Consider the following 23,786-nt stretch of genomic DNA (forward strand, 5'->3'; position numbering starts at 1 on the left):
ATAGCTCAGTGGCATAAGCGCCTGCCTGGCAAGTGCAAGGTCCTGAGGTCGATTCCCAGTACCAAAAAAATAAAAAAAAAATTAAAGTCCCCCATTACAACTGTGTTAGTGCTTATTTGATTTTTCATGTCTGTTAATATGTGTTTTATATATTTGGGTGCACTGGTATTTGGTGCGTATATATTTACGATTGTTAATCTCTTCTTGGAGTTTTCCCTTAACAAGTATGCAGTAACCTTCTTTGTCCCTTTTGATCAGTCTTAGCTTGCAGTTTACATTGCCTGCAAATAGAATAGCTACTCTAGTTTTTTTCTAGGTTCCTGTTGCCTAGAGTATTGTTTCACACCCTATAACTTTTAGTCTGTGAATTTCTTTTTTACTTAAATGTGTTCCTTGTATGCAGCACATTGTTGGATCCTGCTTCTTGATCCTTTCTGCCAATCTGTTACTTTGATGGGTGAATTGAGATAGGTGAATTTACATTGATGGTTATAACTGATATGTGTTGGCTTATCCTTCTTATATTATTTTCCTGTTGTTGGTACCCTGTCCTTCCCCTCCATTTAATTGCTTCCACTGCCTGCTTGCTTGCTATTGGTCTTCTTGGAATTTTGGTCTTCCTTATCTTTTTCTAAAATATCCTTCAAAGCACTTTGGAGAGCTGGTTTGGTGGTCATGAATTTCTTCAGTTCTTTGTTACGGAAATACCTTATTTCTCCAGTGATTTTGAAAGAGTTTTGCAGGGTACATCAATCTGGGTTAGAGGTTGTTTTCTTTTAGGTCTTGAAATACTTCACTCCAGGCTCTCCTTGACTTGATCGTTTGTGTTGAGAAGTCTGCTGCAATTCTAATAGGTTGTCCTTTATAGGTGATTTGTTTATTTTCTCAGACCACTTTTAATATTCTTTTCTTGTACTGATTTTCTGGAATCTTGATTATATGTGTTGGTGTAGTTTTATTTTGGTCATGGCTACTGGGAGTTGTATAGCCTCACTTATTTGTGTGTCACATTTTTTATCCTCGTTTGGGGATTTTCCTTCCATTATGTCTGTGAAGAGGTTTTTAATGGCATTTGAGCTGTCTCTGGCTTTCTCGTTAACTCCAGTCAGTCTTACCTTGTACGTTGTTCTTCTTTGCCTCATTTTGCAACTGTTGGATTGATTTTTATGGTCCCTTGCTATTTTTAAGATATTGTTCTTTTCATAGTTGCTAACTGCAATCCTAGATCTGTCTTCATTCAATCTATTGCAAACATTGGAACTTTTAATCTGCTGGGTATCTATTTGGATATGTTTCATGGCTTCCATTTCTTTCCTGTGTTGGGCGTCGTGGTTTCCATTGTGTTCTTAAGCTTCTCTATTTTTTTCTTAAATCTGTGTATACTCTAGATTCTTTGGGCATGTTGTTCATTTCTTTTTTTTTAACCTGAGAGATTATTTTTTCTATAGCCATATCCATTTGTTTTTTCATTTCTAGTGCTATCATTTCAGAAAGATCCAACGTGTGGCTTTGGATTTCCTCTATGTCGCTGTGCTCTAGACTTTTCTGGGTGGACTGGAGGTCTGGGGTTGCATTTTGCTTCTGCCTCTTGTCATTTCCTATGTTTTATTTTATGTGTTGGTGCTTGTCAATTTTTTATGGTAAATAGCTTTATCCCTAGTTTCCCTAGGAAATGTCTGTTTCTCCGAGCTGTCTTCTAGGTGTAGGTGGTTGTTGATCTTTGTGTCTGTCCCAAGAACCTGCCTTCCCAATTTATTAAGGATAAGAAGTTGATACTTATTTGGCTTAGCATCTCATTCTTTGGTAGTGGACTGTGGTGACAGTTATTACCCCAGACAATCAGAATGTTGTCATATGAGGGAGAAAAACTGACTCTAACACATATAATACCCTCACCAAAGTAATACAGTTAGCAATAACAATATCATCAAGCACAGCCTAGTGACTAGCAAACTGTAATAACTACAGTTCTTTAACCATAGGAGCCGGCTCTATGATTATTTAATAAAATCCAGCATATGCAATGAGTTTCCATTGGTAAATTGATTTGACCCTGTGTGGGTGGTATTTAAGAAGGATAGAGGACAATACAGAGATGAGGAAAAATGTAGTAGAAGCAAGGCTGTAAGGCTAAGGATGATCACCCAAGTTTTGGAAAGCTGGAGAATAGTACAGAAAAGTAAGGATGATATATAAAGCAAAAGAATATTGAAACAGCTGAAAAAAAGAGACAATGCTCATTCACATGAAAGTATCAAATCAAGAGCGATAGTTGAGGGAAGAGAGAAGGACTAATAGAATAAAATAAAACTACAGGTAAGAAATCTAATTAGTCAAGAGAAAAAGAAAAAAAAAAAAAAAAAAAAAGAAGACTGAACAAATAAAGACAAACAAAACAAAACAGAACAACAAAAAAATCTTGCCCCAATTAGCCTGGAAAAGGAAAATCAAACAAACAAAAAACGAAGATAATAAAATTCCTCCGGTGTCCACAATTCTGTGGTAGTGTTCAAGTCAGATCCCGGAAATGTGCTGTGTAGCCCTGCCAGTTTTGCAGTAGCATTTGTGCTGGGTGAGGGGCTGATCCTGTCATCTGGATGTGGGAACTGGGACTGGTCTTCAGCTGACCGTGTTTTGGGTGTCTACTTCTTACCTTGGTTGTCTGTGTGGTGCTCTCCCAGTTGCCATGGTGTTCTCCGGCAGGGAAAGCAGGGGTTGTTTCCAGCCCTGTGTGCATTGTCTCTTTTCAGCCCTTGCCCAGCTTTCTGTGTTCCACACCACCAGCTCCTCTCACCTGCTAATTATCGGGTAGGGAAGTGCCCAGGTCCCACCATAGGACAGGGCTGCTTGCCTGCTTGTGCCGCTGTGTCAGGGTGGCTTTGCTTGTCCCAGACTGTATGGGTGTTTCTGTCTTTTGTGTTTAGGACTAAGAGTGGCTTTTGGCAACCACCTGAGCAGAGTCTGGGTGGTCTCAGCTCCTGCCTCTCAGCAGATTTCCCCCAGCCTGCTTCCCAGCTGTCAGCAGTCTACTGTGCCTGAGTGGCTGTTCCTTATTCCACTCCGGGGCTTTGGCAGTGATCCAGGCTGGGCCTCTTGTTTTGCCAAGGTTTGCCCTGTTCCCTTTGGAGTAAGATGGTGGCCCTGCCTGCCTGTTTCTGTTCCTCTTGTCTGTGTGCAGCAGCACGGCACTGGTGCACCTCACTCACCAACTGATTTTATGGGGCCCGTGGTGGTGGGCATGGCATGCTTGCCTGTGCTTTGGGAAATACCTTAGCAGTTTGTCCCTCAGGGCCTGGCTGACAGCGGGAGAGGGCGCCTTCCTTGTAGAAGGCGGTATAGGCTAAAAAGAGAAAATAGTATAGAGGGCTGTCTCTTGCATCTATTCCCATATCCAGTGTGGAGATCTGTCAAGTATACATTAATGTTGATTAATAATAATAACCGTGCTTATGTCAAGACCCCCCATTCAGAATAAAAGTTTTGAGCTGGGTACAATGATGTGTGCCTATAGTCCCCGCAGGGAGCTGAGGAGGATCACTTGAGCCCAGGAGTTTGCAGCCATCCTGGACAACATAGATCCTGTCTAACAGAGAGAGAGACCCAGAGACCCAGAGACAAGAGACAGAGACAAAGAGAGAGAACTAAAGGTTTTAATATTGGACAACATAGTGAGATGCTGGCATAAGAAAGAAAGAAAGAGGTTTTAATATACAGTATTGCCCTGCACTACAAATTTTATAAAATTTAGGTTTTGCTTTATGCAGTTTTACTTAATATCTGGGTGTTATAAGGGTAAAGTCCAGCCATAAACTTTACTGCAGATAAAGGTTTTCTTTTTTTGTTTAATCAAAGAATTTCACAACTCCTTATACTGATATCTTGGTTTAAATTGTTTTTCAGAATAAGGGGCTCTAATGTATAAGTATGTAATATAATTCAGTGATGAGGATTTCTAGTCTGATACCTTTTATTGCATTTTCTAAAAGAGTTTTATAGTATATTTAAATACACACTCTCTTTTTTTCTTTTCATCCTTAGGTTGAGGAATGGAGTGAAGTTTTGTAAAGTACAGAAGTTTCCTGAGGTATAGACTTCAATTAAATTTATTTTCTGTGGTAAAGCATTAATAAAGTACAGTGTAGTAATAAATTCTAGTAGCATGATTGAGGAATGGAATGGTTCTGTTGACCAGTTCTCATACATACCTAATGAGGATTAATTCATTTTTAAATTAATAGGGTTATGTATTGTAAGTGCTCCTAAAAAGTGTAAAATTAGAAAGCAAGCAACATTGTATAAAAGGTATAAAGTGTAAAATTAGAAAACAAACAACACTGGCTTTAGGAGGAACCATGTTTCACCATTTCAGTTTATAAATTTCTAGCTGCTAGGGGTTGATATTTAACTTTGACACTTCAATATGAATAGATTCCCTTAGGATGTAAAACTAAATCAAAATTTTAAATAAAATTATTGGGCTGGGGATGTGGCTCAGTAGCAGAGCACTTAGCTAGCATGCACAATCCATCCTCAGTATTGCCAAAAAAAAAATTATAAATAGCATTTACTTTATTTTATAATTTTCTTTTGACTGAACACTTCAATTTCTTGCTTGTAGAATTAAGATCTTAATGTATTAAGTGTTACTACCTGGATGCTTTTAGTGTTTTGTAACAATTAGGGTTTTGGATTTTATTTTCTTTTAGATTTTATGTATCCACCTTAAAAGATTCAGACATGAACTGATGTTTTCCACCAAAATCAGCACCCATGTTTCATTTCCACTGGAAGGCCTGGATCTTCAGCCATTCCTTGCTAAGGATAGTCCGGCTCAGATTGTGACATATGACCTTCTGTCAGTCATTTGTCATCATGGGACTGCAAGTAGTAAGTATACATGTTTGACATTTGTTCTTAGATTTAAAAAATATATCTGAATAATTGCTGGAGTAAGACTCATTTGACCAAAAGAAGGAAGAATTAAAAATAGATTTTACTGCTGGTTGTTAAAAATAGATCAGACATCCAACACAATGAAATGTTAAATGTTTAATGAAATAGAAATGCTAACTGCCCTAATGTGACTGTATATGTATGTGTGTATAACCAGTTATTGTGTCCTGTCCCATAAATATATACAGTTATTATGTCACTAAAAAAAAATAGACCATTTCAGGAAATTGGATACTTTTTACTATTATATTTATGAAAACACAACTCTTGATATTTCATCTGCTGTGCTAGACACTGGGGAAGTTTATACTCCGCTCCTATGTCAGTTTGTATCACTGTAATGATTTCTTTTCCCTTAAATATAGGTGGACACTATATAGCCTATTGCCGAAACAATTTAAATAACCTGTGGTATGAATTTGATGATCAGAGTGTCACTGAAGTTTCAGAATCTACAGTACAGAATGCAGAAGCTTACGTTCTTTTCTATAGGTAATCAGAGTCACTGTCTCGTGGATAAGCTAGCTTTACAAACAGTGAAGGAGCACCCCACTCTTTGGGATTATTAGCAAGTGACTGCTGACACTTTCCGGTGAATTGCTGAGTAAAGATGAGGATTGTTTACTCTCATTAGAGTAAAATACAGTTAAAAAAAGATTGTCTGGAGAATTACATTTGTTTGTCTAACGAGTGCAAATGTTAAATCATTTAAGGAAAAGACAAAGGATTGTATTTTGTTTTAGAAAGATTGGTTTTAATTTAAAAAAGCAGGAAGTAGTAAAATTAAGTACCAGATTTCCTAAAATAGCTAATAAAAGAAATATTACTATAAAAATCTTTCATATTTTTCAGTATCTTAAGAAAGAAAACACTAGCTACTGAAGAGGAAGACAGATTAAGTATTTAGCTTGAGCTTCCTAGAAACATTTGAATACTCACCATGTGCCATAGTTACGTGGACACTACTAGTTAGGACACTGTATTGCTCCTAGAGGTGAATAACACATTTGAAGGAAAAAACCACACATTTGAGAGGTGTACAACATATATTTCTCTTGACATTATGAAGGCTTGGAAAGGCACACAGTATTAGTGTGTATGCTGTCTAATAAGGAAGAGGAAAAATCAACCTACTAGTCTAATGTAGCAAAAACATAAGGAATTTAATGAATCATTGTCCTTAAATAGGAAGAGCAGTGAAGAGGCACAAAAAGAGAGACGAAGGATATCAAATTTGTTGAACATAATGGAACCAAGTCTCCTTCAGTTTTATATTTCTCGACAATGGCTGAATAAATTTAAGACTTTTGCCGAACCTGGCCCTATTTCAAATAATGACTTTCTCTGTATTCATGGAGGTAAGGAATCCTGTCAAAGTAGTGAAAGAGATTTGCTGTTACTTTGTACATTAGAAAAGATCTGAGAATTTTCCTCTTCCATTTATTTCCCATTGCCCCCATCTGCTGTACAGTTAAACAAATTCAACTTCGTATGGTTTCAGAAATTCACCATGTCTTTCTAATCATGGGCACTGTATCGCATCTCAAATGAGTGCATGTTTATTGAGTACTTGTTTGAAACCCTGTGTGAGACCATAAAGATACCAGAGACCTTATTTCTGTTGGCAGAGCTCTAATTTCATAGCAAGCTCAGATATATAAACAACTAATTACAGTACAGTGAACCTTGTGTTTGCAGAATTCTTATCTGGGTCGTTCCCTTGCTAGTGATTTCAGCTACTGCTTATATCTAGTTCTTACTGCTTTTGTCTAAATAAATAGGCGGCTCTTTTCCTAAGTATGGAAATGTGTATTTGGGATTTAACAAGGAAGCTTCATTTTAGATATTTGCATACCAGTCATCTTAGCACTCTGGGAGGCTAAGGCAGGAGGATTGTAAGTTTGGGCCCAGACTGGGCAGTTCAGCAACTTAGTGAAACCTTATTTTAAAATATATATTTTAAAAAAAAAGGGCTAGAGATACAGCTTGGTATGAAAGCCCTGTGTTTACTGTCTAGTACTGGAGGAAAAAAAGGCCTTACTTTTAACTTTTAAGATTTATGGCTTTGTGATGAGCTGTGCTTGTGTTTGTTCCTACAGTAAGCAAGATCTTTGTGTAATGCTTTGATGCACCTTTATGGTTGAAATCTCAGTATTCTCATTAATTACATGTGTAGTGAAACCACACGGGAATATTTATTTTTTATTTTATTTATTTTTGTCTTCTTGAGACAAGGCTATGCAGTTCAGGCTGGCCTTGAGCTCACTTTGTAGCCTCAGCAGGCCTCGAACTCTCAATGATCCTCCTGCCTCAGCCTCCCGAGTGCTAGGATTACAGGCATGCGCCAGTCACCTAGCTACATGGGAATGTTCATATTGTATATAGGAACCTAAACCTTAAAAATATTTCTGGGCCTTGGGCTATATAGTTCAGTGGTAAAGTGGATGCTTAGCTTGTACAAGGCCCTGGGTTCAAACCCCTCTCCCCATTTCTGTCTGTGAATTTCAAGGTGTATACAGTATTTATCTTTAGGAAACATATTTAAAGGACTTAAAGAATAAGGCAGACCTGTCTAAAATTTTTTCAGGTGTTCCTCCACGGAAAACTAGTTACATTGAAGACTTGGTTTTGATGCTGCCCCAGAACATTTGGGATAACCTGTATAGCAGGTTTGTTTACATGCAACAGTACAATATTGTGAAAAGTCAGTTAAACTTGCTTGCAGGGACATTGTATTATTTTACAGCTGCTTCTTGTGTTGCTTATGCAGAACATTCTTTTCTCATTCATTTATTCTTTTGAACTGTGAGTAGGAGCACATAGTTACTATGTCTCTAGTCTAGATAATTCTAATTTTCATGTCCTCATTATTGGCCCATGAAGACAAGCTATGATATTTAACTTAAAGAACCTCATTTAATACATATTGGACCAGCTGTAGGTGTTGGACCGGCTGTGGTGGCGCACCCCTGTAATCCTAGCACTCAGGAGGCTGAGGGAGGGAGATCACTGTGAATTTGAGACCATCCTAGGCTACATAGTGAGCTCAAGGCTGGCCTGAACTACATAGCAAAACTCTGTCTCAAAAAGCAAAACAAAAAAGATGTTGCATATATCCAACACTAAAATTCTGCATGTTTATACTTCCCAAATTGAGTATTCTTACTCTTTTCTTTTCTTTTTTTTGGTACTGGGAATCGAACTCATGACCTCATGCTTGCCAGGCAGGTGCTATGCTGCTGAACAGTATCACCAACCGAGTAGTCTTACTCTTAAGTTTTAAAGCTTTTTAAGTTTTTAAATTTTTTTTTTTTTTTTTTGAGGCAGAGTCTCCCTATGTAAACCAGACTGGCCTTGAACTCACCACAATCCTCCAGCCTCAGCCTCCCGAGTGCTGGGATTACAAGCATGGGGCCACCATGCTGGGCAGTTTTAAAGTTTTAAATTTTCTTGTAAAATATTTTACACCAGAATTTCCAGACTGATTGTTTACCTTAAATATTAAAATTTATGCCTGAATGCTTCTTACTTGAAAGTCAGGTTTCACCTGGTTAAAACTTGACTGGCTTTATATGTATAACTGAGATTTTATTTTTGTATGCTAATTTTTAAAAACCACTTTTACTTTATTGGTGCCTTTGACATTTTGTAGCAGAAGTAGCTACAAGAGAAAGTTGAAATGCAGATAAAGCAGGTTGGGCAATACATTGATAAAGTTGTTTAATTTAGTAAATATAAAATCAAGTTCTTATATAAATTTTTAGTTTTTCCATTACTTGGAGAATTTTCCAGTGAGGTTCATTCTTAGTGGGGTTCAGCCATTGACTGAGAAATTAGAAACAACAGTATTTGGTGGGACATCAGCTGACTTTGAGATTGTCATGATTTTAATTCTGAGGTTTTCATGTCCTAGATATGGAGGAGGACCAGCTGTCAACCATCTGTACATTTGTCATACTTGCCAAATTGAGGCAGAGAAAATTGAAAAAAGAAGAAAAACTGAACTGGAAATTTTTATTCGGGTAAAGAAAGTAAAGCTTTTCAGATTGTAGATGATGTGGGATGAAGCTGAGGACCTGACAGCTAGCAGAGCTGTATTGCATTAATGAGATAATAGAGTGAAAGCATTATGATAGATTTGAGGAGTGCTGAGTGCCTACCGTTACTGATTGATCCTGTTGAGTGATTGACCTAACTGTAATTCTAGTGGGATAAATTCTCCCTTTGTGAGTATTTATTTTTATGAATTGGAAATGAATTTTGCTTTTTGTATTGGCACTGACAAATTCCTTATTAAAATGAAAAATCATAGGTGTCTTTGTTAATGTTGTCTACGGAGACTGCATTCTTATTCTCTCCTTTTCTGAAATACATTGTCTTTTGGGGACTCTGTACTTTCCGGTGTGACCCGCTTCTTTGAAGGGAGGACATTATGAGGCCCTCCTTGACTGTATGTGTCAGAAAGTCTGCTCTCAGAGTGAAAGAGCTGAGCAAGCAGTTATTATAAGCAAGGCCGCGTATTGTTCCAGTTAACCTGGGTAGCAAGAAGCCTCTTTAAGGCTCTGCTGTCCTGAGGGGCTCCGGCCACAGCCTCACGTTGGGCTGCCCGAGAGGTGGCGCGCTTGTTGGCAGTCCTTGCAGACAGCGTCGGGGAGGATGACATTGCAGGGGAAATGGAAGGTTCTGCTAGTAAAGGCCAGGGAGAAGACACTGAGCAGACCAAATTAACATGCCCATAGTATGTTCCATAGTATGTTTGCATTGCACGTGTGTGAACCACACCTGCTTTCCTTTATTGATTTAGGGTTTTGTTTTGGAGCTGAGAGGATAGGATTTTGCCTAAACATAATTTCTACGTCAGGGAGGACATTGTAGATATAGATTTACTTTATTAATTTTACTTGGACCTCACTTGCTTCCTAAATCTACAGAACAAGTTTTAGTAGAATATTAAAAATTAAATGTGTTCTTGAGGCTGGGGATGTAGCTCAGTAGCAGAGTGCTTGCCTAGTGTATATGAGGCCGTGGGCTCGACCCCCAATACTGCCTCTCTCCCCAAAAGGACCAGTTCATCAGTGCATAAACAATGCTGAAATAACTGCTGTACCCATCAGAATTTAGTAGAAGCCATTCTCAGTACTTGAATAGAATCAGAATGCACGATTTAACTGCGTTCAGCTCCCTTACTCTGAGCAGTGACTTACACAGCCACTGAAAGGATGAAAGGTGAAAAAGACCTCAGGTGACTTTCAGGAAGTGTTGATGTTGCATGGGCTGCCACGCTGGAGTAGGAACGAGGCAGCAGCCAAGAATGGGGACTTAGGGCCAGTGCATTGTAGAGCTTTTGGCCGGCTGTGGTGGTGCACACCTGTAATTCTAGCACTTGGGAGGCAGAGACAGGAGGGTCAGTGCAAGTTTGAAGCCAATCTGGGCTCCAGTAGTGAATTCAAGGACAGCCTGAACTGCATAGCGAGACCCTGTGTCACAGAAAAAAAAAGGAGGAGCTTCTGTATTGTAGCATCGGCCCAGTCGGGGGTGTTGGAGCTGAGACAGAAAGAGACAAGCTGCAGGGGCAAAGCAGGTGGTGGCGGTGGCAGTGAGAGATTGGTTATGTGGTGGAGGTTATGAGTGTACAGAGAGCCAAGTCCGAGTTGTAAATATGGGAAGGGAGAAAAGAAAATTTGCCATAACCGAGTTAGAGTTGTGCATTCTTTGTGAACTCATGGTGATCCGCATAGAGGTGTAAATGTATGTGTGTATGTGTACCTAGAACATTCTCACTGCAAGGGCTTAGGAACAGTGATCGCTCAGTAGGATTCAGTACGTACAGCTAAGTCTCAGATCCTGGCTTCTAAAACTCTTTCTCCACTAAAAGAACTCAACCCTTACTGGAGAAATGGCTGATTCCAGAGCGAGGCAGGGAAAACAAGATGAGACTGGAACATCTTACTGTGCCAGGAAGTAAGGACGTTCTTGAAGAACGACGAGGACATGTCAGAAATACTCAAAAGGCAGCCTGACAGGGCACCTGCTCGCCAAAGTTGCAACAGTTTGAACCTTATAGTAATTTACAACTCTTTGAATAGAAGATGCTGATACTGCTATGAATAAACAAGGGAATATGTGGAAGGGTTGAGGAAGAGAATATGCTTTCAACTTATTCTCCACGAAACATTAATTACACAAGGAAGACTTACTTTCCAGCTGGGAATCCTGGTACTGTTGTACCGAAGTTACTGAGGTGAACGTCATTGGAAATGGGACAAATAGGAATCATGTGCTAGGGTAGGAGACAATGAGAAGAACGTGTCATCACTTCTTTGGTACACAGATGATAATGTACCTGGTGAATGTCAGACAAGCCCATACTTTCATAAAATGACATGTTTATAGGAAAGCACTATCTTCAAAGTTAAAGAACAAAATGGCATAAAACCGTGGAAGTGGTCTCAGCTGCCTGTCTTAATCTGACAAGCTGCTGCTGCTGTCAGGTGCCAGGTGGGTTATTTAGAGGGCGCCCAGAAGACACGAGATGCAGCTCTTAGTTGTCCACATTGCCAAGCGAAATCAGATTCTTGGGAGGATTCTTGGAGGAATGGCAAAACCTTATTGGAGCTGTCTGCAAGTGCCCCCAAGCCTGCTCCCCGCTGCCGCAGAGGAAAAAGCCTTTGGTTCTTCTGTGCCTTGCGTAAATCACAGATGTCCCTGGCAGAGCTGACCTGGTGCACTCTTGGTAAAGGGTCTTGATGGAAGAGCTTGTAAGTAATGCAAGATCTTGCGTCTGCCTCTCAGATAGCTCGCTCATGTGCCAGCACATACTGCATTTATCTTTTCCCTAAATTTGGGGAGACCCAAAGTCCCTCAGTTCTAGATGGCGGTCATTCAACCTTTCATTCAGTGTAGTCACAATGTTTCTTTTATAGTCTGTGATCTAGAGATTACAGAGGGTTGAGGTGGAGCTCAGTCATAAAGAGTATTTGCCTGCCATGCATGAGGCCCTGAGTTCAGTGCTTAGCACCACAAAAAACCCAAGCAAAACCTATGTTAATCACTACCATTATTCCTAATAATGGTCATGGGCTGAAAAAAAAAAGAAATTGGTAATTGCATGGAGCAAGCCAGAAATACGTGTCTACAACTGATCACTGCCCACTCCATACTCCCAGTGTTCTCAGCCAGCACCTCAGCCGATTGTGGCTATGGTTACCTGCAAAGGTAACTCAGGCCTTCACTCCTAAGGGCCTGAGCCCTCCGTAGTCTTACGTCTATTAGATATCTATAGTCTGTTAGCTTTTAACCTGTAGGTAAATAGTGCCTTAGTGGGTAGAATGGTGATTTCCAAAAAGATATTTCCACACCCTGGGTTCTGTGAATTGACCTTGTTGATGGCTGTGACTTTATTTGAAAAGGGGTCTTTGCATATGTGGAGATTTTAAGATGAAGTCATCCTGGATTATGTGTGAGCCTTAAATCCAGTAAGCGATCCCTTAAAGAGACTGATAGCAGGGGAAAGATAATGCAGAGAAGGAAGTGAAAGCTCTGTGAAGACAGGCTTGGACTGGAGTGGTGCACCCTCAAGGTAGAAGTACGAAGAGGAAGGGATGGGATCTCCTCTAGAGCCCCTGCGGGGAATACAGTCCTGCTAACACTTTGAGTTTTGATTTCTGGGCTCCAGAACTATGAGAATAAATAGTCCTTTTCAGCCACCCAGCTTGTTGTTACGGCAGCCTTCTGAAACTAATACAGTGGGAATAATCTTGTTTCTAGACGTAACCCTTTTTGCTTTTAACTGTGTAGCGGCCATCTGGTTCATCCTTAGTAGTGGGACACATTCCAGCAGATAGTATTCCCTCAAACCCTGGCTCAGTAACATGAGAAACCCAGAACAGCCAAGGGCTTGTCTCAGTTTCCAGTCCAGTAAGGCTTTTGTTATATCACTTTGGGAACCAAATCTTCCAAACTAGAACAGGCCCAAACTGTGGATATAGGAGGCAAAGCTTTTGTGTCAATAGTTAGTGGTAGAGGAGCTTTCGCACTTCTTTTACCTGGTTCCTAGCCTCAGGTGTTCTGGCTGTGGGAAAGATCACGTATATTGATTTCTAATTTAGACTATGTACCACATTATTTAGGACGGTACCCGATCCACAAAGTGTTGCTACCAGATACAAAAATGAAGTCTTTCATAGGCCAGCAGTTCTTGGGTGCTAGCACGTAAGATCAATAAATCTTACCGATAAGACCCTATTTCTTATTTTGTATGAAAGTCATAATTAGAAGCAGTGAGGGTAGAGTATTATGGCAATGAATGAAACTGTCAGTAAGTCTAAGAGTTAGTGTACGTTACTGTTGTATTCAGCATTTGCAAAGGAATAGATTTAATACAGGACACATTATTTATAGGATTATTTTATAATACTCAAAAAGTCAAATGCAGAAGAGTGCAAGAGATCTGTGCATGCACTAGACCCAAAGAATCAAGCTGAGGGCCTGGATCCCATGGGAATGTCCTGCAGAAGTCCAGCTGGAGACCTAGAGCTCATAACAGTGTCTTACGCAAGTCTGCATCAAGGATCTGCACTGGGAAGGCCCAAAGGACAGTGGTGGAAGCTAGAAAGTCTGTGCCAGCAGGATAAAAGATCTGCACTGGAGCCAGGAAGCAAGGCTAAAGGTGAGGACCAAAGCTCCCCTGTAAAGAACTGCAACCATCCTCAGCAACAGTGAGGACCCGAGCTCTTCTGGCAGTGAGAATAGCTGAGTTCATATCAAGAAAACCAGTGTGACAGACTTCTACAGAAGAATCAACAACACACCATCCTCCCCTCCTGTTCTCCCTTTATGCTGCTGGCAACAGTACTCAGGTGGGCCTTCCACACCCAGAACCATGTTGATTCAGTTCAGCTGGGTGTTACAAGTTGCCCCTTAGTTAATCCACCACAGTTACTTACAAAGATAGGTTGACCCAGATCCTGAGTTGCATGTCATTAAAGAACTTACACGTACCCAGGCTACATAAAGACTTCATATTAGTAAGTAGGCAGATGTTTCAATTAAAAAGTAAGTGAAAGATTTGAATAGTCATTACTCCTGAGAAGGTATGACTAATAAGCACATGGAAAAGTACAGAGTTTCAGTCAGTAGGGGGTTCTTAAATTGATATGATGATACAAAATGCTACATGCTAAACCATTTAGCAATTTTTTAAGAGATTTAACATTTAGCATATGACCCAGCGTTTCCACTCCTAGGTATTTACTCAGAAAAATGGCAACTTGTGTTCATATAAGACCTGTAAACAAAAGTTTATAGTAATATTACACTTAAGTTGCCCCAGATTAGAAATAGTGTCCATCAGCTAGGAAATGGATAAACAAAATGTTACATTCATGTGGCAGTCAAAAGATCACAAATTACTAATGCATGAAACAACATGACTGAATCTCAGAAACGTGCCAAGGAAAAGGCAGACATAAAACAGACTATAATGTCTGATTTCACTTATATGAAAGAAAGTTTGTTCTGGGGCTTGAGCTCGGCCTTGTGCATGCTAATTGGGTGCTTTGACCCTGAGCTCCATCCTCAGGCCCACTTCGAAAATGCTTTTTTTTTTAGTACCAGGAATCAAATTCGGCCTCACACTTGCCAGGCAGGCACTGTGCTGCTGAGCTACATCCCCAACCCCCAGGAAACTTCTAAAGAGGGAAAAACCAGCGAGACAAAGTAGATCATTGATTGTAAACTGGTACAGAGTAGCTCTTGGAGGTATTAGAAATTATGTAAACTGGACTGTGGTTGTGCAACTAAATTTGCTCAAAACCCCTGAACTTTCCAGTAACAGTGGGTGACTTATACCTAAAAAAGCTCTTTGTTTAAAAAATTTTTTTTGGTAATGCTGGAGATGGAACCCAGGCCTTGGAACATGCTAGGCAGCCTACCACTGAGCTGTATCCCCAGCCCTAAAACTGTTATTTTAAAATGCAATTCAAATTTCAGCACTCAGGAGGCTGATGTAGGAAGATTGCTGTGAGTTTGAGGCCAGCCTTGACTATATAGGGGTACCCTATCTCCAAAAAAAAAAAAAAAAAAAGCAATTCTGAAGAATGAATGAATGAATGAATAAATAAATAAAACGGGGTATAGCTCAGTGGTAGAGCACTTCTCTAGCATTGATGGAACTCTGGATTTGGTTCCCAGCACCACTAAAGTAAAAAAAGTAAAAAGCAAGCATAGGATTATATGTATATATTCCCCTTGTTTTAACAAAACAAGTGTGTCAGTATAAAAAATAATGTTGGGCTGGGGATTTAGCTCAGTGGCACAGCGCCTGTCTGGCAAGCGCAAGGTCCTGAGTTCCACTCCCACTACCAGGGGAAAAAAAGAAAAAAACCTTAGAAGCCAGATCAATTTAGGGCTGGGGATTTAGCTCAGTGGCACAGCGCCTGCCTGGCAAGTGCAAGGTCGTGAGTTTGATTCCCGGTACCAGAAAAAAAAAACCAAAACAAACAAACAAAATAATAATAATGCCGAAGCTCAAACATAAGCATACTTGATGAACTGGAAACTAAGTGGAGCTTGTGAAAAACTGGAAGAACAAATGGGATCAAATTGATGAAGCAAGCCAGAAGCCACACCATGAGCACAAGATTTAAGCTTGGAAGTGTCAGATTCCATGAAGACCTTTGCATTCCTACCCACTGTGCTCTGCCAGGACAGCAAGTGTAAGACGTTCGCCTCGATAGAGGAGTGAATGTGGGCACAGCAATGGGAGCGATTCTCAGGAAGCTGAATAAGGATATCATATACTGAAAAAAACAAGCCCAGTAGGGGAGTTGATTGAATGGCAGAAGAAGTGCGGATGGAGAGCAGATTGGTGTGCTGAAAGATTTAGCAGAAGGTTTTCTCCTGAGATGAAGCACGAAAGGATAGATGGGACAGATGGGAAGCAGGAAGAAAAGTTTTGCCACATTGGGTAGTTGTAGAATCCAGTATTTATCTGGTGTTTATTTCAGGAGAAAGAATAGAGGGGAAGAACTATTTTTAGAGCAACAGTTTAGCAGAAGAAATTTCCCAGAATTGGAGAAAAATAATGTCATTAATGGGGTGATTGTGTGTATTTATTTATTTTTGGTACCGGAAGTCAAACTCAAGACCTTGGCACTTGCCAGGCAGGCGCTTGTTCCACTGAGCTGTATCCCTGGCCCACTGATTGTGTTGAACTAAATTTAAAAGTCCCCACATAGACACAAAGATAAGTCCTGAAAGTGTCTAACCTGATAATGGTATCGACTTAATAGGTCTTACAGTTCAGCATCTGGCAGAATCAGCCCCATGCTGTCTTTCAGAAATCTCCTTTCTGTCAAGTTGTGCCTTACAGAAAGCACTGGCATGCTCTGAGGTCTTGATATGGCATACCTTGCTTTCTCAAGACCTCAGAGGCACAGCAGCCAGTGTTATTCACTCCCTTTCACTTTTCTATCCAAGCAGTTACTTTCCCCAGAAAGGTCTTTGCCCTTTGAGACCTCACCGTTAATTGTTACGTGTTAAAAGTTAAGGAACTTTGGGGAAGGAAAACACTGACCAGGTGAGAGAGGACAGGAGAGAAGGAGGGTTAGGGAAAGCGGGTGCCGCTTTACACAGAGTGGTGAAGGCAGCCCTCACTGATTTGACCTACAAGCAAAGACTTGAAGGAGGTGAGAGATGATTTAGATGGCTGCAAAAAGGGACTAACTAGTGCAGTAGCCACGCAAAGCAGGAACGCATCTGTGTGGTTCTGGGGATAAAATGAGGCAGGAAGCATTAGAAGATAAGGTCAGATCATGGAGGTGCTTCTGGTCCGTTGCAGAGCTCTTTGGGGACAGTTGCAGGGTCTTGATTAGATTACCTGGAGGGATGGCATAATCTGAACGTGCTTGTCTTTGTCCACAGTTAGTATAAGCCATGGGTAGTTGCCAATAATGGAAGACTTTCAGGAGTCTTAAGTACTACAATTTACGTAAAATCCAAGTACCTTTCATTTCTCTGAGGTTCTGCTGTCACTTTCTTTTTCAAAATTTTTTTCTTTTACTTAATTTATTATAATTATTTTTTTGCTATCTGTATACCAGTGCTTCTGTCAGTGGGATTTCTTTAGTTGCCAGCAGAAGTCAGACTGGGTAACTTAAGCAAAAATGAAATTGACTGAAAATACAAATTTAATAACCAGACCTCCAGAAGTTTGAGAATCCAGGTAGCCGAGTTAACAAAAATTGACGTTGGAATGACTCCATTCTAACCATTGGGTCACTTCCTTGAAGAAATCCATGTTTAGTAGAGTCGTACCTAGTTCAAATTGCATGCTCTCTCCCTAGGCCTTGGGGCTGAAGAAAGGGCGGGGAACAGTGTCAGAGTTTGTCCTGCCGCTGTGGAGAATTAACCTGCACTTGCGCATGTGCTGCCTGGGCGGTGACATGTGTAAGAGTATTTGTGGGCTGGTGTTGGTAGTAGCAGATTGTCCACAGTATCTTTTTTTTTTGGTGTGTGTGGGGGGTCTTTTTGAGACAGTGTCTCTCTATGCAGTTCAGGTTGGCCTTGAGCTCACTTTGTAGCCCAGGCTGGTCTCGAACTCACAACGATCCTCCTGCCTCAGCCTCCCTAGTGCTGGGATTACAGGCATGGGCTACCACGCCCGGCTGTCCACAGTATCTTAATTGATGTAAGATGTATCTAGATCCTGGATATAGAATGTTTAGATTTAGATCTTTTTTGTAAGTGTTTGGAGTAACTTATAAAAGTTACTTTTGTTGAAGACTGCCTTGACCATCTTCACTTATCCAGTACTTTTTAAAAAATAGCCTTTTGTATGTGCTTGTTAAATTTTTGTTTTTGTCTTTTCTCTTTTCCTTTTCTCTCTTTTCCTCTCTCCTTCCCTCCCTCTCTCCTGTCCCTCTCTCTCTCTTTTGTGGCAGGGTCTTGCTATGTAGTTCAGGCTGACCTTGAACTCACTGTGTAGCCCATGTTGGCCTTAAACTTGCGGCAATGTTCTTGCCTCAGCCTCCCTGGTGCTGGGATAACAGGTGTGCACCACCACACCTGCCTTGTTTTGTTTTTGAGACAAGGTCTTTTTTTTTTTTTTTTTTTTTTAATTTTAAAAATGAAAGGAGGAAAACATTGACAGACAGACAACCTTTTACAAAATAGCAAAAGAACAGTACAGATAATATAGAGTTACAAACATTGTGGTAGGAAATTAACAATGCTTGTTATATTACATATTGATATCTTCAAAGTGGTTTCTCATGAAAACAAATAGAGACATGCAATATTGATCAATCAAGGACTTATTGACAGTTTCTTTCAGCAAAGAAATAGAAGACAGTAGAACAACTATGTTAATACATAGTTGTATATACATACATACAAATTTCTCCTTCTTTCCCTTCTCTTTTCCCACATCCTAATTGCCCTTTATCCTTGACTGCTTTCTTATCATTTCACAATGTCTATCATACCTCCTAGTTTAAATTAACTCTTTCAGGTTTTAAACTAGTAAAACAGTGCAGTGCTTGCACATATATGTCTGATTTATTTCACTTATGAGTATGGTCTGTAGTTGTGACCATTTACCTATAAAAGTCTAAAGTTTATCTTTCTTTATAACTGAGTAATATTCCATTATGTAAAAGTACCACAATTTTCTTATCCAATCCTAGGTAGATGGACATTTGGGTTGCTTCCACAGTTTAGCAATTACAAATTGTGCTGCTATGAACATAGGTGCACATATATCACTGTGATACAATGTTTTTAGATCTTCTGGGAAAATACCCAGCAGGGGGATAGCTGGGTTGAATGGGAGCTCTAGACCTAGTTGTCTGAGGAATATCCAAACTGATTTCCACAGTGGTTTCACCAGTCTGCATTCCCACCAGCAGTGGAGAAGGATTCCTATTTCTCCACAATGTCGCCAGCATTTGTTATTGGTTGATTTCTTAATGCTAGCCATTCTTACTGGGGTAAGGTGGAATCTCAGCATTGTTTTAATTTGCATTTCTCGAATGACTAATGATGTTGAACATTTTCTCATATATTTATTTGCCATTTGTATCTCCTTGTGAGACAAGGTCTTACTATGCGGTTCAGGCTGGCCTCAAGTTTACTGCGATCCTTTCACCTCAGTCTTCTGTGATTATACATGTGTACCATTACATCTGTCTTGTGCTTGTTAAATTTTGAGATACAAGTTAGAATTGTTTAATAGCTGTTACCACATTTCCTTACACTAAGATTACTTAGCTAACAACAGTGTACATTGTATTATAGTACCACATTTTGTGTGCATGAGAAGTAACCAGATACTTAGCTGGGCGTGGTGGTGCATGTCTGTAATCTCAGCACTGGGAAGGCTGAAGAAAGGATTGCTGTGAGTGGGTAATAAGACTGTCTTGAGAAACCAAAAACCAGGCTAAAACAAAAGAACCCAAATGCTTGAGTGATTGTATTGTTCTGCTACAAACAAGTTCTAGATGTCAGGTAACTGATTTTTCCTCTGTGTAGCTCAACAGAGCATTCCAAGAGGAGGACTCCCCAGCTACTTTTTATTGCATCAGCATGCAGTGGTTTAGAGAATGGGAGAGTTTTGTGAAAGGTAAAGATGGAGGTAAGTCGTTAACTGAAAAATTGCAAATTTTTTGTTTATTCATTTGACAAATATTTTTCTTGTGTCTCTGTGCACTTAGAATTATACCAGTAAACAAAAGGAGAAAGATCTCTGATTTCAGAGATTCTAGTCTAACTTATATTCCTGTTGTTTTTAATTTTTTGTAAACCGACTTTATTAATGATAGCATATTCATAGTGGGAAAAAAGTAACTGAATAAAATTAGTCTGTGCTGTAAATACTGAAAAATTTGAAATGCATACAGGAGTAAGAGGGTAATTAAATTATGGTTTATCCAGTATAATGGAGTACTTTGTGGACTTGTAAAATAATTTATGTGATAATACTTAATAATGTGAAAATCAGATATATTTGTTTTTTTTTTTTTTTTTTTTTTGGTTTTTCTCCGGTACCGGGAACCGAACTCACGACCTTGCGCTTGCCAGGCAGGCGCTTTGCCGCTGAGCTAAATCCCCAGCCCCTGAGCTAAATCCCCAGCCCCTGAGCTAAATCCCCAGCCCCAATCAGATATATTTGATATGTGAAAAAAAGTTGTAGTGCCATATGTATAATTTGAACCCTTGATTTTTTTTTTTTTTTTTTTTTTTGGTCTTTTTGAGACAGGGTCTTGCTATGCAGTTCAGGCTGGCCTTGAGCTCACTGTAGCCCAGGCTGGTCTGGAACTTGGAATGATCCACCTGCCTCAGCCTCCTAAGTGCTGGGATTACAGGCGTGCACCACCACACCTGGCAACCCTTGATTTTTTTAAAAGCAAACATTATGCAAAAACAAAAAGACTACACAGATATTAAAAATCTGCATATCCTTCTGTAATGAGATTATAGATTCTTTGTGCCTACTGTAGAGCTTTTAATAAGGTGTATGTACACTGTACTTCTGTATTCACGGGAAAAACAAAGCCTTATTTAATTAAAAAAAGGATATACTTTAACATTTTATAATTCCTTTATTGTTTTTAATGTACTTTAGTGACAATCTGAAACAAATTAAAAGCTATGTAATTTGTTTATTGCCTAACAAAATAATTATTCTTTTGTAGCATTAAAAGTACACACTGATTTGCAATCCCTAAATGGATAACTGAGAAAATCATTTCTTTTTCACTTGTAATGGGACTCAGGGAGTCTCTCACCTTCATTCTTGGCTCTGTTCTGGGACAGATAAGACCCCAAAAGGAAGCAATACTAGAGAAGACACTAAGACTACATTACAGCAGTGATGGCAAACCTGTGACACCCAGGCTGTAGCGGGCTGTTTGTATCATTGAAAGCTCAAGGAGGTTCGGGAACACTGTGTTGTGGGGCTGGGGGTGTAGCTCAGTGTTGAGGGCCTGCCTAGCATGCACAAGGCAATGGGTTTGATTTGCAGCCCTGCAAAGAAGAGAAAAGAAAAAAAGAATAGGCTCTAATAATTTGCTTGATAATTTGGTTACAGCTCTCAATTATTTCAGACAGAAAATGATGTAGTTCTTTGGTGAGTTTACTTAAAAAGTGCATTTTGTTAATTCTTCTTTCCTTTCAACTCAGATCCTCCAGGTCCCATTGACAACACTAAAATTGCAGTCACCAAATGTGGTAACGTGTTGCTCAGGCAAGGTAAGGTTGCCTAGTGTTAAAGCCTCTAATTGCTAGTGATTTCTTACTGTTAGGAATGTACAAGCACCAGCTGTCTTAGCCCTGTCTTACCTAGCTTGAGAACGTAGCTGGCTGGGGATGCAGCACAGTGGTAGAGTGCTTGTCCAGCATATGCAGTACCCTAGCTCTGGTCCTCAGTGATGCCAAAGGAAAGAAGGAGGGAGAGAGAGAAAGGGAGGGAGAGAGAAGTTCACGTTTGAATTGTCAAACAGTGGAACACAGCTAGTGTTTAATTTTTTAATCTGAGGAAAAGCTTTAAGACTGTTGCTAGGAGCTAGGAAAACACATCTCAGCTTTTGAAGTCTGAAGCCCAAGATCACCGTGGGTTCCAGGCCAGCCTGGGCTGCACAGTGAGTTCAAGTGCAGCCACGACTGTGTGGTGAGACCCTGTCTCAAAAAATAAAACCAAGCTTCTAAAGAAAGATCATTCATGGCAGCTTATAATGCTCCCAGCTGGTCATCTGCCATGTTTCAGAAGTTCTCAAGCATTCCTAGAGGATTTGTGCTGGTGGGTTCATTACAAAACTTGTGTGCTTTGCATGTGTAGGTTATAAACATTTTTCTTTCTACATACACGTAATTTTAGGAGCAGATTCTGGTCAAATTTCTGAAGAAACATGGAATTTTCTCCAGTCTATATATGGTGGAGGGCCTGAAGTTATCCTACGACCTCCAGTTGTTCATATTGATCCTGACACACTACAAGGAGAAGAAAAGATTGAAGTAGAAACCCGATCTTTATAACTTTGAGGCTGTAGAGAGTTCTAAAGAGAAATCATTTTCACTTCTTTTGACAAGCACCCATGCAACAACATTCCTTAAAGCATGTTTATTTTCTTGATTTTTCATCTTTTACCACATTTATTACTTCTTACTGGGCATTATGGAGGAATATGTTAAAATATGTAATATACTAGAAGTTGGTATATTTAATGCTAAAGAGCTTACCGTAAAGTCTTTTGGTGTAATATTTTTGAAAGAGAAGGGACAGTTATGATCCATTGGTAATCAGTAGGTTATCTTTGACCTTTGTACTACATGCAGATCCATAATATCCTTTGTAGTGTTGTACATACTTTTGCTTTCAAAAAACGTTTTCATTACCCTAACCCACCATAACTAATCAATCTTTTCAGTTCTCCAGAAACCTCATTTGATTGTATAGTTTGGACATGGCTTAGTATAACAAGGAGCCTATTTGAAATTCATAGTAGTAGTCAGAGGATTGTTAATTTCCTAAAGCTCAGGAAACATTAGTGTGTCACTTCGTTTGCACTGCAGCATATAAAATAGCATATTAAAATTTACAAAACGTCTTTTTTGAATGTATCATGGATGTATTTAGATTGAGTGGAATTTGTTAGCAAGTATCAGTAACTTATTGCCGCTTATATTTAAAATGTTAAACTTAAATTCCTATAACCCTGAATAGTATTCATTAATGTTAGTAAATAAAAAACCTATAGTTTTAGGCCACTTTTCATTTTGAGAGCATGAAGTGTGGAATCTGTCAATGAGACTGTTGATAAAGCTGAAGCCACTTGCAAAATGGTTTTTTAATGAGAAATGCATAAAGTCTTTTTGAATAATATAGTATGCACCACTATTTGCTTGATTATGTAATGTCAAAAGTTTATATTCCAAGTGCAGAAACGTATACTGGATTACGTTGAGGATGTTGAGTAACATTCTTGATGACTTTGTTTCAGTTCGGGGCAGCTGATACCATCTAAAGTGACATTAAAAATAGTTCAATAAAATGGTTTAAAAATGGATACTTTGAATGTTGAGTTTCTTTGACAACCTAAAGGTGGAAGGCGTAGTTTGTTAATATTGATGTTTATTATTCCTTGCTAAGAAGTATGCACATAAGTCTTTGATATAGTAAAGTTTTGATGTTTAATAAAATAAGCTTATCAAGTGGCCCTTAAAATCTAGTTGATGTAGTTTTTAGAGCCAGATGTGGTGGCACACACCTGTAATAATGCCTGCACCGGAAGGCTGAAGTAGGAGGATTGGCATGAGTTTGAGCCTTGCCTGGGCTTCATAATGAATTCAAGGCAGCCTGAACTAGAGAGAGAGATCCTGTCGCAAACAAAAAAATGAATGTTTAGTGTTTTCTTAGTTACACTGTGATTGTCCTCAAGGATTTAATTATTTTTTTTAACTGATAAAACAAAATTACACACATCAGTGAGATACTGTGTAATGTTGAATACATGCATACATTGTGTAATGTTAAATCACAGTGATGTTTTTGATCTTTCAGTCACCAGAATATACTATGATGCTTGCCACTTAATCAAAAAAAGGTGTTTTTTTTAAAAAATAGTGCTTAGCGTGTATTAAATACCTACCCGGTTTGAGTCACTCTAGTGCTGTTTTCCTTACATTTAATCTTCTTGACAATCTTCTGACTTAAGTTGCTTGCCCAAGTCACAGAGCAAAGACGCGGCAGCTATGGGACTCCAGCTTAAATCAGTGTGACTCCATACTCAGGCTCTTACTCAGGGTGAGACACTGTTTCCCAGTGAATCCCCTTGAAA

General features: G+C 39.5%; 1 protein-coding gene across 2 annotated transcripts in view; it reads left to right on the forward strand.

The window, feature by feature from the left end:
- The window catches only part of Usp33 (ubiquitin specific peptidase 33), a 44,996-nt gene extending 21,981 nt beyond the window's left edge, over positions 1 to 23,015 (forward strand). For both annotated transcript variants that reach the window (XM_013514523.1, XM_013514524.1), the window contains exons 15-23: positions 4,039 to 4,084; positions 4,707 to 4,887; positions 5,319 to 5,445; positions 6,142 to 6,311; positions 7,541 to 7,622; positions 8,867 to 8,975; positions 19,483 to 19,585; positions 21,133 to 21,201; positions 21,827 to 23,015. In XM_013514523.1, coding sequence (XP_013369977.1) covers positions 4,039 to 4,084; positions 4,707 to 4,887; positions 5,319 to 5,445; positions 6,142 to 6,311; positions 7,541 to 7,622; positions 8,867 to 8,975; positions 19,483 to 19,585; positions 21,133 to 21,201; positions 21,827 to 21,984 — 1,045 coding nt within the window. In that variant the 3' untranslated portion in view covers positions 21,985 to 23,015. The remainder of the gene's footprint in view (positions 1 to 4,038; positions 4,085 to 4,706; positions 4,888 to 5,318; positions 5,446 to 6,141; positions 6,312 to 7,540; positions 7,623 to 8,866; positions 8,976 to 19,482; positions 19,586 to 21,132; positions 21,202 to 21,826) is intronic.
- Positions 23,016 to 23,786: the final 771 nt, after the last annotated feature.

This window comes from Chinchilla lanigera, unplaced genomic scaffold (assembly GCF_000276665.1).
Source record: "Chinchilla lanigera isolate Chin_1 unplaced genomic scaffold, ChiLan1.0 scaffold00022, whole genome shotgun sequence".
Taxonomy (NCBI): Eukaryota; Metazoa; Chordata; class Mammalia; order Rodentia; family Chinchillidae; genus Chinchilla; species Chinchilla lanigera.